The sequence below is a fragment of the Malaclemys terrapin genome, chromosome 10, assembly GCF_027887155.1.
Source record: "Malaclemys terrapin pileata isolate rMalTer1 chromosome 10, rMalTer1.hap1, whole genome shotgun sequence".
Classification (NCBI taxonomy): domain Eukaryota; kingdom Metazoa; phylum Chordata; order Testudines; family Emydidae; genus Malaclemys; species Malaclemys terrapin.
The window spans coordinates 931,351-948,356 of record NC_071514.1 but is presented as its reverse complement, the minus strand read 5'-3'; the positions used below and the strand labels follow the sequence as shown (position 1 = coordinate 948,356).

The 17,006-nt window shown below is 65.3% G+C and overlaps 2 protein-coding genes across 2 annotated transcripts; both read right to left on the bottom strand.

Annotated features, from left to right (window-relative positions):
- Positions 1–119: 119 nt before the first annotated feature.
- RCCD1 (RCC1 domain containing 1) lies at positions 120–5,089 on the bottom strand. Its single transcript, XM_054042884.1, has 7 exons — positions 4,822–5,089; positions 3,980–4,322; positions 3,405–3,526; positions 3,018–3,149; positions 1,168–1,326; positions 653–682; positions 120–427 (listed from the first exon to the last, which is right to left on the bottom strand). The coding sequence occupies exons 1-7, from the start codon at positions 5,018–5,020 to the stop codon at positions 285–287; spliced, it is 1,128 nt and encodes a 375-aa protein (XP_053898859.1). The 5' UTR covers positions 5,021–5,089; the 3' UTR covers positions 120–284.
- A 259-nt stretch (positions 5,090–5,348) lies between these two features.
- Positions 5,349–15,498, bottom strand: UNC45A (unc-45 myosin chaperone A). Its single transcript, XM_054041526.1, has 20 exons — positions 15,435–15,498; positions 14,636–14,794; positions 13,789–13,825; positions 13,525–13,700; positions 13,261–13,353; positions 12,632–12,799; positions 11,873–12,041; positions 10,779–10,949; positions 10,500–10,671; positions 9,944–10,244; positions 9,491–9,585; positions 9,153–9,294; positions 8,841–8,981; positions 8,542–8,669; positions 8,220–8,286; positions 7,805–7,918; positions 7,433–7,548; positions 7,187–7,304; positions 6,943–7,098; positions 5,349–6,470 (listed from the first exon to the last, which is right to left on the bottom strand). Exons 1-20 carry the CDS (start codon positions 15,444–15,446, stop codon positions 6,210–6,212), a joined length of 2,796 nt encoding a protein of 931 aa, XP_053897501.1. The 5' UTR covers positions 15,447–15,498; the 3' UTR covers positions 5,349–6,209.
- Between the last annotated feature and the right edge of the window lie 1,508 nt (positions 15,499–17,006).

Genomic DNA, 17,006 nt, shown 5'->3' with positions numbered 1-17,006 from the left:
AGCTCAGGCCAGTCTGCCTACAAGACCCTACGTGAGACTTATCACCTTTACAACCCCCCAGAAGCATTTAGAGGAGGCAACAGCAGTGGGGCTAGGAAAAAACTGCACGATGCTTTGAGCACAGGAACAGTGATTAATTGGAGTTCTTGGACTGGGGCACAGTGCGAAGGAAATCACTTTCGGCCCTAGCCATGTGTCCAGCACCAGGCCCAGGTATGGCTGAGTCTCTACATGTCAGTGCCGCAGGCTGTCCTGGGCCATGGTCTCCACCCTTTCAGCTGTTCTCACTTCTCCACAGCACAGACGTAAGTGTTCCATGGGCCACAGACCACATCCTCCACCGTGAGCCCGTTTGCAGGGAAATAGCCAACCTGTCTTGGCTGGTCAGAGCTGGCTGTCTCATTGTGGCCCAGCTGTCCGTATTTGCCTGCAGCCAAAAACACAGCCCCTAGCAGTCGGTAGGTGCAGCCAGCTCCACCCCACACCATGCACCAGCCATTCTGCAACCCCACCCCAGGGAGGGTGCTGCCTTCTCTCCAGCAGACGTACTTGGCCCTGGCCCTGGGCAGACGCTACTGGGTTTTAGCCCTGTTTCTGCTGTAGCAGTATTTCCATTGACAAGCCCCAAGAGCAGGGCCCTCTCGTCACTTACCCCAGCCCCAGGTGTAGAGCTCCCCAGTCCCTGTAAGCAAAGAGCGAGAGTCAGTTGTGGGGGCCACCACAGGGCAACGTCTTATCCAACAACCCACCCTGGGGGGACAGCAGAATGTTTTGCTGTGTACACTTCACCCTGGCACAGGCCGGATGTGACTCCCGCTGCTTTATGCCCTTAGTCAGACCATGGGGCTGGGTGCAGCAGCTCCCCTGAGGCAGGGGTGTTAATTCAGGGCATGTTCCCTCCTGAGGTTTCTCACTGGAACATCACTTTCAGTTGAGCCAAGCAAGCTAACAAACACACATCAGTGGTGATGCGAGCCCAGGCCCCATCCTTCGCCTGGGCCTGTTCCGTGCAGCCAGTCTCCAGGCCCCTTGGACAACCTCAGCCTCCTTCCCCAGAACAGGAGGGAATTGCCAAAGGCTGCACAAGGCTTTAGAGCCATCACAGCTCTGCAATCTACACTTCACCACTACCCTTGTCGCTGACCAGACCCAAGTCCCTGTACTTACGGGTCACAGCAGCAGTGTGGCGGGAGCCACAGCTGACCTTGCTGACCTCTGACCCCTCGGGTAGATCCAGCAAAGCAGGGAAGGCCTGGATTGAAATGAAGTCAACTGCTTCAGCACCCACGGCTGCCTCGTGACTGACCAATTTCAGCTCTGCCTTGCCTGGAAAACAGTCAAAATCCAACTCAGGTGGTGTGGCTGGAGAGCAAGGACGACATGGGCCTCTTGGCGGGGGAGGGTCATAGAATCATAGAATATCAGAGTTGGAAGGGACATCAAGAGGTCATCTAGTCCAACCCCCTGCTCAAAGCAGGACCAATTCCCAGCTAAATCATCCCAGCCAGGGCTTTGTCAAGCCGGGCCTTAAAAACCTCTGAGGAAGGAGACTCCACCACCTCCCTAGGTAACGCATTCCAGTGTTTCACCACCCTCCTAGTGAAATAGTTTTTCCTGCTATCCAACCTGGACCTCCCCCACCGCAACTTGAGACCATTGCTCCTTGTTCTGTCATCTGCCACCACTGAGAACAGCCGAGCTCCATCCTCTTTGGAATCCCCCTTTCAGGTAGTTGAAAGCAGCTATCAAATCCCCCCTCATTCTTCTCTTCTGCAGACTAAACAATCCCAGTTCTCTCAGCCTCTCCTCATAAGTCATGTGCTCCAGACCCCTAATCATTTCTGTTGCCCTCCGCTGGACTCTTTCCAATTTTTCCACATCCTTCTTGTAGTGTGGGGCCCAAAACTGGACACAGTATTCCAGATGAGGCCTCACCAATGTCGAATAAAGGGGAACGATCACGTTCCTCGATCTGCTGGCAATGCCCCTACTTATACAGCCCAAAATGCCGTTAGCCTTCTTGGCAACAAGAGCACACTGTTGACTCATATCCAGCTTCTCGTCCACTGTGACCCCTAGGTCCTTTTCAGCAGAACTGCTACCTAGCCATTCGGTCCCTAGTCTGTAGCAGTGCATGGGATTCTTCCGTCCTAAGTGCAGGACTCTGCACTTGTCCTTGTTGAACCTCATCAGGTTTTTTTCTGCCCAATCCTCTAATTTGTCTAGGTCCTTCTGTATCCGATCCCTACCCTCTAGTGTATCTACCACGCCTCCTAGTTTAGTGTCATCTACAAACTTGCTGAGAGTGCAGTCCACACCATCCTCCAGATCATTAATAAAGATATTAAACAAAACCGGCCCCAGGACCGACCCCCGGGGCACTCCACTTGAAACCGGCTGCCAACTAGACATGGAGCCATTGATCACTACCCGTTGAGCCCGACGATCTAGACAGCTTTCTATCCACCTTACAGTCCATTCATCCAGCCCATACTTCTTTAACTTGGTGGCAAGAATACTGTGGGAGACCGTATCAAAAGCTTTGCTAAAGTCAAGAAATAACACATCCACTGCTTTCCCCTCATCCACAGAGCCAGTTATCTCATCATAGAAGGCAATTAGGTTAGTCAGGCACGACTTCCCCTTCGTGAATCCATGCTGACTGTTCCTGATCACTTTCCTCTCCTCTAAATGTTTCATAATTGATTCCTTGAGGACCCTCCAAGATGCAAGTGCAACCAGGCTGCTGCTAGGGGATTTCCCGCACACAGCAGGCTGGGGCTGGAGCTACGCCTCTGAAAAGTGTGGCGCCTCCAGGGCTTAAAGAAAGGCCTTTTGCTGAAACGTTCCCAAATGCCTCAGCTGGGAACAGCCATGGGAAAGGCAAGTTGCCATAAGAACCGAGACAGGCCACTAGCAGCTTCTGGCACCAGCAGGTCTCTAACCCTCCGCCCACCAGCTAGGGCTACCGTCAAACAGCAGCCTCCAAACCTGCGTCGCATCGCAGAGTTCCTCACCTGCACCGCAGCCGGGTTCCTCAGGCTGGGCGACAGATGCTGCGGCTGGGGGCCTTTTTTCTGCCAGTGCTTTGGAAGGCAATGCCAGCTGCCCGGATTCGTTCCAGCCCCAGACATAGAGATCACCTCCCTCTGGGGGGAGAGAGAGGAGCAAGAGTGGGGGATGAGCAGTCAGAGCTGCCCAGTTCCTGGGCGAGCAGGGGCCCTTCCAGAACCTGGTGCACAGCTGTAGAGTCTCCCCAGGAGCTAATCCACCATCACCACTCAATTAGTTCAGGCTGGGCAGGGAGAGCCGGGCTGTACGTAGCACCAACTCCCCTTGGCACCAGCGCTCCCCAAGCCCCCACCCCGTCACTCCGAGCTGCCATGCCACACCATGGTCCTTACCGCTGACACTGACAGAATGCCAGCCTCCAGCTGCCACGTCCGCCATGGGCACGCCGTGCAAGGCCTCCACGAGCCGGGGCTCCGACACAGGCTCCAGCCCCCCGTGCCCCAGCTGCCCATGTCTGCAGGGAACACACACGAGACAAGGCTCGCCATGTCTGCCCCTTCTCCACAGCAACCCCCACCCGCTCCCCATGGGGGTGAGCCACCATGACCCCATGTCCTCTCCTTGCCGCCCCTCCCCCTAGGGACCAGCCACCACCACCCCAACCCTGGGTCCTCTCCCCTCCTGCTAGGGACCAGCCACCCACCCTGGGTCCTCTCCCCTCCCCCTAGGGACCAGCCACCACCACCCCAACCCTGGGTCCTCTCCCCTCCCCCTAGGGACCAGCCACCCACCCTGGGTCCTCTCCCCTCCCCCTAGGGACCAGCCACACCCCCCCCAACCCTGGGTCCTCTCCCCTCCCTCTAGGGACCAACCACCCCCCCCAACCTGGGTCCTCTCCCCTCCCTATAGGGACCAGCCACCCCCCTCCCATAGGGACCAGTGCCCCCAAGTCTCCTTCCACACCCACCTGCCGCAGCCCCAGGTGTAGACGGTCCCGGCGGGGCCCAGCAGCGCCACATGCTCGTGGCCCAGCACCAGCTTCCGGGCCCGCAGCGCCGGTGGCAGCGGGCACAGGAAGGGCGGCCGTGGGGTCACGTAGCCGCCAGGGGCCAGGGGCAGGGGCCCGGCTGCCTCCCCTGGGTGCAGCCGCCACCGCCAGGCGGGCCCCCCGCACAGCCCCCCGCCCCGTGCCCAGGCCTCCAGCGCCGCCCCGCGCAGCAGCAGCACGTGGCTCTCGGAGGGGAGCAGGTCCCGGCAGCGCCCGGGCAGTGCCCCCGCCAGCCACCCCCGCAGCGCCAGGCGCCCACGCCCTGCGGAGAGAGCGGTCAGGGGGGTGTGACCCAGTGGGGCAGAGCTGGGGCAGGAGGGGGTAAGCGGACTGAGTTGGTATGGAGCGCTGGGGGACGGGGGGGGGCCGGGTTGGTACGGAACGGGGGGGGGGGGGGGGAGGCGGGACCGGGTTGGTACGGAGCAGGGGGTGGGGGGGGACCGGGGCAGGAGGGAGGGCGGGACCGATGGGGGGGGGGCGGGACCGGGTTGGTACGGAGCGGGGGGGGGGGGGCGTACCCGGGCAGGAGGGGGCAGTACGGAGCGGGGGTTACGGGACCGGGTTGGTACGGAGCGGAGGGGGGGCGATACCGATCCGGGGGGGCGGGACCGGGCTGGTACGGAGCTGGTGGGGGGGGGACCGGGGCAGGAGGGAGGGCAGTACCGATCGGGGGGGGGGTGGGACCGGGTTGGTACGGAGCGGGGGGCGATACCGGGGGGGGAGGGGGTGGTACCGAGCGCCCCCCCCCCCGCGGGTCTCACCCGTCACCAGGCCCGTGTAGCTCCACGCCGGCCGCACCAGGCGGATCCCGCCCGGCTCCGGCTCCACCCGCCGGGCCCCGCCGCCACGAGGCTCCGCGAAGCCCCGGAACCCGAAAACGAACCAGCCGCGCTGGGGACCCGGTTCCGCCATGCGACGCCGCAGCCAATCACAGCGAGCGGGAGGGACTTCCGGCCACATGACGTGTGCAACTCCCCGCCCCCTTTGCCAAATGGGGAAACTGAGGCGCGGCTCCCAGACCCCCACCGATGTAGGTGACGCGCTCCCCAGGCGCTGCACCCCCCACTGTTGTCCCCCCGCCCCCCAGCTGCGGTTACAGGGGAGCAGCCCCAGCCCCGCTCGATCCCCTCCCTGTTCCCGAGGGACCGGCCGTCACCCCCCCAGGCTCTGGCCCCAGGGTCCAGCCTCGCTCCCTGCCCCTGCCCAACCCCCAGCCGTCACCCCCCCAGCGCTCGTCCCATCACCCTCAGTCCAGCGCGTTGGTACACGCAGTGCACGGGGTCAGCGGTTGTGGTAAGAGGCAGGTTTTCCTTTATCCCGGGATCCCATGCAGTACAGGAGCAGCAGTAAATACAGTGAGCGGGGGGTGTCCATCCCCCCGTCAACAGACAGACAGGGCAGCCCCAGCAAGGGGGCCAGCAGTGGCTCCTTTACGAGGCCTTCAGCAGCACCCGCGCTCCGGGTTGGTCCAGCCACTCAGACCCCTCACAGCCACCTCTACACCCCTGAACAGCTGCTGCATTCAGCCACCCACCGCCTGAGGGGAGCCGCAGGACAGCACAGACTGAGGGTACTGCCCCTCCAGCCCAGGCACCGCATCACCCCATCACCGCAGAGCCGCTGTGATTGAAGCCTGCCCTCCCCCCCGGCCGGGCGCAGAGGTGGGAGGAGGAGACAGACGTGTTAGGCACAAGAAGAGGTGTGCAGGTGCAAAGGCCCCTCGTAGAGGGGCCGTAGGCAGGGTCTGGCCCCCAGCACAGCATCCAGGTGCACTAGGAGTGCCCGGCTGAGTGTCTTGCTCAGGCAGGCAGAGACAAGCACAGGGTGCAGCAGGACGTGGAGGGCGGCAGCGAGCTCTCAGCAGAGTGTGTGAGGGGAGGCTGCCAGCTCCAGCCTAGACGAGAGGGATGCCGAGGAGAGCACTGCAGAGCACCCCGGGTCTAGCACCCACAGACAGGCCCCGCCTCACGCCAGCAGCATACACTCAGAGGTTAAGACAAGATACAACAGGCAAGTTCAGCCCACACTCCCGTCTCTCCCAGGGGCTCCAGCCTCCGAGGGCAGCGTGTCTTTCCCTAGCCACAGCTGGGGGTGTTACAAGCCCAGAGCAGTGCGCACAGAGGAAGGAGAGCCCAGCCAGGGTGGCCAGTCACTCTCCATTCACGTTGGGTTTGATCAGCCCCCATGCCACGGCCTGCGCCAGGCACTCCTTGGCAGCTTGGGCCACACGGGGCTTGTCGCACTCCTTGGCGAGTACTGACAGGATCTCCAGCATCTCACTCTCCATGAGCTTGGCTGCAATCTCCCGGTCTGCCGCCATCATGTTCAGCACGATCACAGCGCCACGGTGCTGCAGCTCCACATTGGAACTGAGCAGCAGGGCCTGCAGGATCTCCAGCCAGTGAGCCGTCTGCGGGGAGACAGGGAGACGGGCCCTGAGCCCCTGTCTGGGCACAGAACCGGGGCATGGAGCCTCCAGCACACCCTGGCTACTCTCGGACCAGAGACCCCTGCCCTGAGTCCTGCTTCCTGGACAGAGCAGCTCCTGCTGCCCCCCTCCCCCTTCCCCCTATGCTGGACAAAGGGAGCTGGCTGCCTGCCTGCCCTGCACACGTGCTGGCTCCCCATGCAGCACCCCCACCTGCCCCAGGGCCCCAGCACAGGCCCATCCAGGAGGCCACTGGGCTGGGTCACCCTTCCAGCACACACTGCAAAGTCACAAGATCCCACCTCCACAAAGCCAGCTGCCTCTGGGGTGGAACATGCTGCTGCAGACCTGCTTGTGCCACCCCCAGCGTAGCGCACCAGGGGAAGGACTGAGCAGGACAGAGCGCGTCTGTCCCTCACGTGTCAGTGTAAGGGAGGGGCGGAGGCATTCTCACCACTTGGGTGATCTTCCCACAGATCTGGGGCAGCAGTGAGGTCAGCATGGCCAAGGTGCCGGAGGCTGCTCGCCGCAGCTTCTCGTCGTCCTCCCCACTGTACAGAACCAGCAGCTTCAGCCGGTCGCTGCCCTCGGCCAGGAAGAGCTCCTGCACCTGCAACCCAGAGCCAGACAGGGGAGTGCTCTCCGGCCAGAGGGCAGGCCCCTGCCCCAGCCCCATGCCCTGCCCACCCGGCCCTCACCTCTGTGCTCATGGCCATGTTGCACATACACTCGGTGGCCGCCAGGCGGAGCAGCTCGTGCTCCTCAAACATGTAGCCCTCAATCATGGGCACCGCTTTCTCCTTCAGGATCTTCTGCCTGCAACAAGGCACAAGTGAGCGCCCTGCCCTCACCCAGGGCCGACGGTGGCTTTAGTGCTGGGTGAGAGGGTCTCCTAGCAGCAGGGACCCGCCTTTGATTGCCAGGCGCGATGCAGCTCCTCCTACCTCAGCCTCTCGCTGATCCCGGCCAGGTTGGTTAACGCCATCAGCCCCTCAAAGTTCTCCAGACCCGTGCGGTGCAGGTGCAGGAGACTCACCAGGGGTCTGACCACCTCGTAGATCTAGGGCGCAAGGCAGCAGTCAGAGGGGCTCAGGCCGTCTGCAGAACCCCCAGACACCCCACGTTGCAGAGACTCCCCTGCAGAGGCAGCAGACCCAGCACCCAGAGCAGTTCCGACTCAGCCGACATGAGACCCCCCAGCATGAGGAAAGTCCCAGGGGAAAACTGCCTGGTGTGGGCTGCTGGGCGCAGCTCATGGGCCCCCCCGTGGGGCAGCCCCTCCGCCCCCAGAACAGCACACGCCAGGCTGCACTGACCCTCTCTCCGGGGAACGCCATCTCGGGGTTGGAGGTGATGGTGATCTTCGCCAGTGCCTGTGCTGCCTTGGCCTGCCCCACCTCGGTACCCTCCAGGGAGAGCGGGATGAGTGCCTGCGGGGGGCAGGAGTGTCAGTACCAGAGCCAGGGCCCAGCAGCCCTCCCAACACCCAGCTCGCCCGCAGAGCACGCAAGGAAAGCGGCTCCCCCCCCCGGCCCTAGTGAGAGCCCTGCCAAACAGGGACACCCCAGCCCAGGGACTTGGCCAGGTCCACATGCTTAGGGCCTTTGGCAGAAACCCCCAACCCCCGCAGGGCCATTCACTTCCCTCTCCCCTCGTGCTATGCACCCAGCCCATGGGGGGGGGCGCTGTAGAGAGACTGGAGGGGCGAAGCTGGGAGCCCTGGCATCTCACCTTTCCCCCTCCCTGGGCCACCACGCTGCCTCTGTCCGCTGCTTCCTCCACCACGGCCAGGAACACCCTGGGGGCAAAGAGTGACAGCAGCCGCAGTCAGCACAAGCACGGCCGGGGAGGGTGTGAGCGCCCGGCCCCCTTGCCGGGTGCAGATCCATGCTCATACCCTGGGGCGCCTTCAGTGGGACCCTGCAGCTCCCCGCACTGGGCGGGACCCCACAGCACCCTGCCTCCCATGCACAGGGGAGCCCAGAACCCACCGTCCTGCTGGGCATGCGGTTCAGAGGGCCGGCCAGCCCCCCCCCCGTGGGCACAGCCTCACCTGGAGATCAGCTCCCGGCAGGAGTTGGTCGGCGCCGGGTTCTCACTCTTCACCATGCAGGTGAGAGCTGACACCACGCCAGCCGCCAGCAGTTTGCGCACCCGCCGCCTCACGCAGCCTGGCTCATCCTGTGCAGGGAATGACAGAATCCTATGCAGCGCACACAAGGCCCTGCCTCCCCCAGGCTCCCTCCCTGCTGCCACCCATCAGCCCCTTCCTCCCAGGGGCCCCAGCACAACACAGCACTGCTCCGGCAGGAGGCAGAAATCCCTTGGGTGCAGCCCAGCCCCGCTCCTGACCTTGGGGTGCTGCTCTGGGACGTGCTGCTTGGCGTACTTGGCCAGCTCCAGCATCTGGGGGTCTGGCTCCTCGTGGTCGTAGCTGTTGGTGCAGTTCACCAGCGTCGAGGCCACTGCGAACAGCACACTCCTGTCCTCTGACTGCAGGGAACAGCGGGAGGGTCAGCAAAGTGTGGGCTGCACGTGGGACTCGCCGCTAGGCTGGCAGGAGCAATCGACTGCAAACAGCTCCCAGTTCCGCCCCACTGTCCCCCTCCCACCTGCTACCCTGACACCGACACAGCCCCCCTCACCCGCCCCCAGCAGCAGCACCTTGGCCAGCTGGAACATGGCCTGCACAGCTGCCTTGTCCTCCACAAACTCCTCCTTGACATCCGCGTCGAAGGTGAGGTAGGCCAGGCCCTCCACCGCCCAGCGCCGCGTACTCACGTCGATCGCCTCGTTACACAGCCACCTGGGGAGGGGAGCAGCCGTGAGCCTGCGCCGGCACCCCACTGCAGCATGGGGGCTGGGTGGTACAGGAGTCGCCTGGACACCCCCCTGGCACCCGACCGCAGATGCTCCCCTACCTCTGGGACCCCACCCCACGCCCGGACGTCCCCATCTACCAGACCCCGCCCCACCCCCCAGACACTGCCCCAGGCCCTCACTTGCGACACTGCTTGGCCAGTTTCAGGGTGGAGCCCTCGGCGAACTGCTTCATGCTGAAATCGGTGCCTCCGGCAGAGCCTAGCTTGCAGAGCCCCTGCAGCAAAGAACAGCACATCAGGCCAGCCCCTCCCTGCCCCGAAGCGTCTCTGGCAGCCCCCAGCCCCTCAGCATGCCTGGGGGGGACCCTGCCAACGGGAATCCCCACCCCCCTGGGCTGGACACAAACATCAGCCCAAGGTAGGGTGACCAGATTACACAAACAAAAGATCAAGACAAATGGCGTCCTGCCCATACATCCGTCGGGAGGCGGGACAAACGACTGAGTATCGGGACTTCAGCAGGCCTGCCATGTGCCCCGCCGCTGCACACACAGCCCCTGAGAGCACATCTCTCCCTGTGCCCAGAGGCAGCCACCCAGCCTCCAGGGACAGCCCCCTCGTTGGGCTCCTCACCACCAAGGCCCGGATGCGGATGCTGTCCTTCCCGCTGCACTTATAGATGTTCTTGAGCAGGGTCACCCCGTTGGCCGTGATGAAAGACGCCCGCTTGGCCTTGTCAGCGGCATGGATCAGAGCCTCCACGGCCACCAGCTGGTCGACCTCCCGCACGGAGGCGCACAGAGCCAGCACGCTCTCCATGATCCCCTCCAGCTCCAGCACCTGGTTCCCAGCCCCCGAGGGACCCTGCAGCAGGCACGACACCGTCTGGATGGCACGGAGCTTCCCAGCCAACCCATGCCCCTCAAACCAGCTCCTGGAGGGGAAGAGCAGCAAGAAAGGCTAACCCTGCCCGGGGGCATCAGCCGTAGCCCCCACCCGCCCTGCAGGCACGGCACCAGCACAGGCCCAGCTCCATCCGTCCCACCCCTAGCCCCTTTCCTCCTTGAGCTGCCGACCCCTGGCAGACACGGACCTCAGAGCAGGGACATTCCTGCCAGCGGTCAGGGAACGGCCTGGCCGAGGAGAGCTGGTGCCCAGGCTGTGCCCAGGACCCGGGGCCGCTCCTCACCTGACATAGTCTTCGCACAGCCGGTGGAAGTTCTCTCTCTCGGCGTCGCACTTCAGGTCATTGTAGAGCTTGCTAAGCAGGACGGCGGCGCTCATCCGGCTGTTCTCCGTCGCAGGCAGGCTGCCGGGGGCCTCACACACCGTGCCCCCCACCTCCAGGATCTTCTTTAGGCCTGCAAGGGCAGAGTGCTCAGACGCTGCCCTCAGGGAGCAGGCGACCCAGGCCGCGCGCAGGAGCTGGGAGGGGCATGGCAGCACCGACGGTACGAGCGGCTCTTACCCTGGTCGATGACCCAGAGGGTCAGGCTGTTGTTGGGCTCCCGCAGGGATTTCCGCGGCACCACTTTGATGAGGAGGTTGAGGCTGTTGTCGTGGCCGTGCGCTGAGGTCCCCTCCCGGGTCAGCATTTCCAAGAGGTGCCCGATCAGCAGCTTCAGCTCCTTCGAGGGATCTGGCAGACAGCAAACGCACAGACCGTCAGAGACCCCCCGGCCAGCCCCTCACAGACAGCTGGGAGCACAGTGTGGGGCTGGCTGAGGGGGCTCCCTAGCAGTGGGGCCAGCCTTGCGGAGGCGCGGCTTGGCTCCATGGCAGGAAATGGTGAGATGAGGCACAGAGCCCAGGGTACCCCAGTCACAGCCCCAGGTGTCCCACACGGGCCCCTTCTCCATCCCTCCCATCTAGGGCGACCAGACGTCCCAATTTTAATCGGGACTGTCCCGATATTTACTTGTTTGTCCCGCGTCCTGACGGACGTTCGGTCGGGACACAAATTGTCCCAATATTTTGCGCTCCGGCGCACAGGCAGAGGGGGCTTGCGCACCACCCCCACCCCAGCTCCGCCCCCTCCCTCCCCCCATTGGATCCCTCCCCAAATTCCCGCCCTTGCCCTGCCCCCAGCCCCACCCCCTCACTGCCCCATTGGATCCCTCCCCAAATCCCCGCCCTGGCCCCGCCTCTTCCCCAAGCACACAGCATTCCTCCTCCTCACCCCTCCCTCCCAGGCTTGCGCTAATCAGCTGTATGGCGGCGCAAGAGCTGGAGGGGGGGGGGGCGGGGCGTGGCGCTGCTGTTGGGTGCTCAGCCCCCACCAATTTTTCCTATGCTCCGGCTTTTCTTTTTTTCCCTTTCTGCCAGCATCCCCCCCCCCCCCCCGAGCCCCCCGCGTCCAGATATTTCACATCTCTCATCTGGTCACCCTACTCCCATCACACAATGGACGCCCACGAAGTTGCCTGGCACCAGGGGGACTCCAGAGAGGTTTGTGCCAGGCAACCCACCACCTGCCACTGGAAATCCAGGGGTGCAGGGTAAGGTCTGGCCAGGACATGGCCTCTGGCACCTGCCGCTGAGCAGAGAGAAGGGGTCACTCACCCAGCACAAGGGCTTCCTCCTTGCCGCGGAAGTCCCTCTGCAGCCCCTCCTTCAGCGCGTCGAACATGACCTGCAGCAGGTTACAGGCCGCCAGAGACACCTGCTCGTGCTCCACTCCCAGCATGGCCGAGACACGTGGCGCCTCCAGCTCCGCGAGGATGGCCATGGTCTGTGAGCACAGGGGAGCAGCCTGCTAGAAGATCGCTGAGAAGCCCCAAGCCCGCCCAGCCCTGCCCCTTCACCACACACTAGGCCCCAGCTGCCCTGTCCAGATACCCAGCAGTGCCTGCCTGGGCCAGGGGCCCGCACCCCCCAAACGCTCTCGGGCGAGCAGAGGGAAGGGAGCGATCTCGCCAGCTAGACAGCAGGGTGGGGACAGACGAGCACAGCAGCCTGGGAGCTGGCCCTGCGGAGTCAGCGCCAGAGGAGAGCGAGGCAGGAAGAGGCTCCACGCCGGGGCAGCCAGACTGTGCTGGGCAGCCCCCCCTTGCTGCAGTCCTTGATCCCAGCTACAGAGGTGGAGTCGGGCAGGCGGCTCTCTCCCAGCACAGCCCACGCAGGCAGACGGAGCCCAGCCAGGCCAGGGCAGGCAGCAGTGGCCCCGGTTACTGCACCGCTCCGCAGCGTCAGTAACTGCAGGCAGCAACCCCCAGGGGGAGTCTCCCACCAGCACTCCCTGCACCCAATGCGCTGGGCGCGTGCGGGGTACGCGTCTGCATGGGGCACAGGCCCCAAGCCGTGGGAGAAGCCCACACTTACCCGCGACCGGTGCCCAGAGCACAGGCCAGCCAGGGTGCGCAGAGCTGCCAGCATCGCATCCTCTCTGCCCGTGTCCAGCATGCACAGCAGCAGCCGCACGCCGTCGCTCTGGAAGATCTTCTCCGCCCCGGCCTCTTCCCGGGCCAGCACGATCAGGTTCTGCGCTGCCTGGGAGACAGGAATCGTGTGCAGGTTGACGAGCGGGGCTGGGCACAGCCAAGGAAGAAGCCCAGGGAGCAAGGAACCTCACTGGCACCAGCAGGCAGGACACCAAGGGGTCCCGGGTGGGATCACTGCCCGGGCAGCCAGCGAGAGGCGCCCCCTTGTCTTCCAGCAGCTCAGACCTGCCAAGCCAGAATGTCCCCATGCCCAGAGCCACAACGGCCTGTCTCCCCGCCCCACAGCTCACGCCTTCCGCCTGGGCACTGGAAACCCCCCACCCCCCATCAGCGCCTGCCCAGCTACTCCAGCTCCCCCGACAGCCCCTCCTCCCCCACCATAATTCCCCCCAGCACCTGCCCAGCCGCTCCAGCTCCACACCCAGACAGCCCCCCCCACCCCCACCCCATTCCCTCCCCGGGTCACAGCCAGCTCCCACCCCCAGCCCTGTGCCTGCTCAGAGCTGGTACCTTCTGTTTTTTGTCTGTGTCTGTTTCTTTGGGGTCCAGTAAGATCTGAAACATCTGCTCTACTTTGGAGTCCGTGCAGGACATGAGCTTCATCTGAGACAGACGGAGGGACAGGTTAGCGACGGCCTCTATCACCCTGCAGCGGGAGTCTCGGCCTGGGCCACGAGGCTGGGAGCACAAGGCCTCTCAGAGACCGGCAGTGTTGGGAACATTAGCCCTCCAGAGCCCTGGCCCAGGCCTTGCTCCTGCTCCGCTGGTGCTCACCTTCTCCTGCATGCTGCTCCCCAGGTCGTGCAACGCCTCCTGGAAGGCCTTGTTCCTGGGCTCCAGGCTCACACATCTGCGCAGGTCGTAGACTGCCTGGTCCAAGCGGCCCAGCTTCTGCAGCGCCTGGCTGCGGCGGAACAGCGCCTTCACGTCACGGCCATCGGCTTCGATGGCTGAGCAGAGACCAGAGCACAGTCAGAGGGGGTCTTTGGGCCAGCTCCCCCTACACCCAGCTGACCGACAACCCCAGCCCTGCCGTACCTTTAGACGCATCAGCTTCTGCGTTGGCATAATCTTCCTGCAAAGAAGGGAGGCAGGTGAGAGAGGCGGGTCACTATGGTGTTAGAAGCAAAGCACTGCCAGGCTGGGTCCCACTGGCTCGCAGGCCTGTCATGGACACGGGAGGTGACAGAAGCCCAGATCAGAGGAGGAGAGCCTGACCTGTCCACAGCAGGAGGTTCCAGGATTTTTGGATATCACTGAGCAGATGTTGCCCAGGAGTTGCCATGGCAACAGACAGGTCCCCAGCTGCTCAGCCCACCCTGGCCCAGGCATCCCTCATCAGACCAGAGCAGACCAGTGCCCTGGGCCCTGCTGGCCTCACAATGCAGGAACTCCCACTGCCATGGTCCCCCCTTCCCCTGGCTCGAAACACGGGGCTTCACGCCAGTCCCTGGCTGGGTTCGCACTTGTCACAGCCCAGCTGGCCCAGGTGCCAGGGCGATGGCACCGGGCAAACGCTCACTAGCCCTTCGAGCGCAGGAGGGAGCTCTGAGAGCCAGAGCAGGGACGAGGCCAGCGGCTCGGGGGATGGGAAAAGGTCCCCGTTATCGACCGGTCCAGGTCTCACCCTGCACCCATCGCTCCACCACCCAAGTGCCTGTTGCTCGCCGCTGATGCTGACTTGCCAAAAGAGCCTGGGTAAGGTGCCCTCCCCCCCGCGCCCGCTTGCCCGGGGGCCACCGCCTGGGCAGGGGCCGGAGGTGCCGCTAACACCCAGCCCAACTCAGGCGGGGGGGGCAGGCAGCTAGGCCGGTCAGTGGCCTCAGGCTGGCAGTGCAGCGGGCGGGTCACGGACGCCCCCCCCCCCCCGGGGCCCCCCGCTCACCAGCTTCAGGTGGCAGGCGGCCCGGTTGCGGTGCAGGACGGCGCGCTCCGGGGGCCCCGCGCACAGCGCCAGGGCGCGCGTGTAGACGGCCAGCGCCGCCGCGTAGTCCCCGGCCTGGAAGAGCCGGTTCCCCTCCTGCCGCAGCTGCCCCGCCGCCCCCTGGGGAAAGAGACCGTCAGAGGGGCCGGAGCCCCGGAGCCCCCTGGGACCCTCACCCCGCCCCGAGAGCCGGGACCCCCCGTCCGCCCGCCCCGGGACCCTCACCCCGCCCCGGGACCCTCACCCCGCCCCGAGAGCCGGGACCCCCCGTCCGCCCGCCCCGGGACCCTCACCCCGCCCCGAGAGCCGGGACCCCCCGTCCGCCCGCCCCGGGACCCTCACCCCGCCCCGGGAGCCGGGACCCCCCGTCCGCCCGCCCGCCCCGGGACCCTCACCCCGCCCCGGGACCCTCACCCCGCCCCGAGAGCCGGGACCCCCCGTCCGCCCGCCCCGGGACCCTCACCCCGCCCCGAGAGCCGGGACCCCCCGTCCGCCCGCCCCGGGACCCTCACCCCGCCCCGGGAGCCGGGACCCCCCGTCCGCCCGCCCCGGGACCCCGCCTCCGAGAGCCGGTACCGCCCCCCGTCCGTCCGTCCGTCCTCCCATCCCTCGGCCCCCCCCGCCCCGGGAACCCCCATCCGTCCGGCCCCCAAACCCCGAGAGCCGGGACCCCCCGTCCGTCCCTCGGCCCCCCCGAGAGCCGGTACCGCCCCCCGTCCGCCCGCCCCGAGAGCCGGACCCCCCGCCCCGGGTCACTCACGGCCCCCTCCATGCTGAGTCCAAACGCCGAGTCGGCCGCTCCCTCCACGCAGCGATTCGCCCCGCCCCCCGCTCACCCCGGCCCCGCCCCGCCCCGCCCCGCGCGGCGCAGCGCAATGACGCCATCTGCCAGCGCCCCCAGTCGGCCTCGCTAGGACGCCGCTGGCGCGGAGGCCGGAATCACGTGACGGGCACAGGGCTGGGGCGGGGCTTAACCTGCGGGGTCTGGAACCCCGCCCCGCGCGGCACCGCCCGTTGACTCTGGAACCTAACGATGACCACGTGCCTGTCCAGGGGCCGGGCCGCCGCTGCACGGCGGGGGGAGCCGAGCGTGCAGGCCCTCCACCCAACCCGCGGAGCTGGAGGGGTTTCTGGGCCCCCAGCCAAGGAAGCTAGCTGGGCTCCTGCGGGCAGCTGTGCCCCAGGGAGGTGCCCAGGGGGATGATGGGACATCAGCAGGGGTCGCTGCAGGGCTCACTAGGGTTGCCAACTTTTTAATTTCACAAAACCGAACACCCCTGCCCCAAGGCCATGCCCCCTCTCAGAGTCTCCACCGCCACTCGCTCCGTCCACCCTCCCTCCGTTTCTCTCCCCCACCCTCACTCAGTTTCACTGGGCTGAGGCAGGGGCTTGGGGTGATGGTGGCGGGGGGATGCAGGCTCCGGCTGGGGGTGCGGGCTCTGGGTGGGGCCGGGGATGAGAGGTTTTGGGTGCAGGAGGGGGCTGGGGCAGGGTGTTGGGGGGATGCGGGCTCCGGCTGGGGGTGTGGGCTGTGGGGTGGGGCCAAGGATGAGGAGTTTGGGGTATAGGAGGGGGCTCAGGGCTGGGCGGGGGTTGGGGGTGCAGGGTCCTGGTGGTGCTTACTGTGGATCGTGGGAAGCGGCCGCCAGACCCTGTAGACCCTAGACGCATTGGCATGGGCGGCCAGGGAGGCACCGCGCGCTGCCCTCGTGCCCGCAGCCACTGCCCCCGCAGCTCCCATTGGTCACGGTTCCTGGCCAATGGGAGCTGTGGACTTGGCCCTCGGGGTGGGGGCAGCACACGTAGCCTCCCTGGCGCCCATGCCCACATGTCTAGGGTCTGCAGGGTGTGGGCCACTTCCGGGAGCTGTGTGGAGCTAGAGCAGGCAGGGAGCCTGCCTTAGCCCCGGGTCCTCACTGCGCCACTGCCTTTTAATGGCCCAGTTGGTGGTGCCAACCGGAGCTGCCAGGGTCCGTTTTTGACCGGGCGTTCTGGCTGAAATCTGGATGCCTGGCAACTCTGGGGCTCAGGCGGGTGGCACTGGTTGGCTGGACCCTGGGCAGATATCAGGCTCCAGTTCCAATTTGCCATGTGGCTAAGTCCCCAAGCTGCACAACTTGGCGGCAGCCAGACCTGCAGCCCGTTCGCCACAGACCCGCAGGCCGGATCAGGAGCAGACGCTGCAGAGGTGACCAGGTGGGATGGTGCCAAAGAGGGGAGGGCCACACCCACAGCTGTGCAGTGAGCATTCACTCAGGCAATGCAGGAGTGTACACGCGCACACCCGCACATGTCCACATTCCTCCACACGCACACCCACACCCACATACAT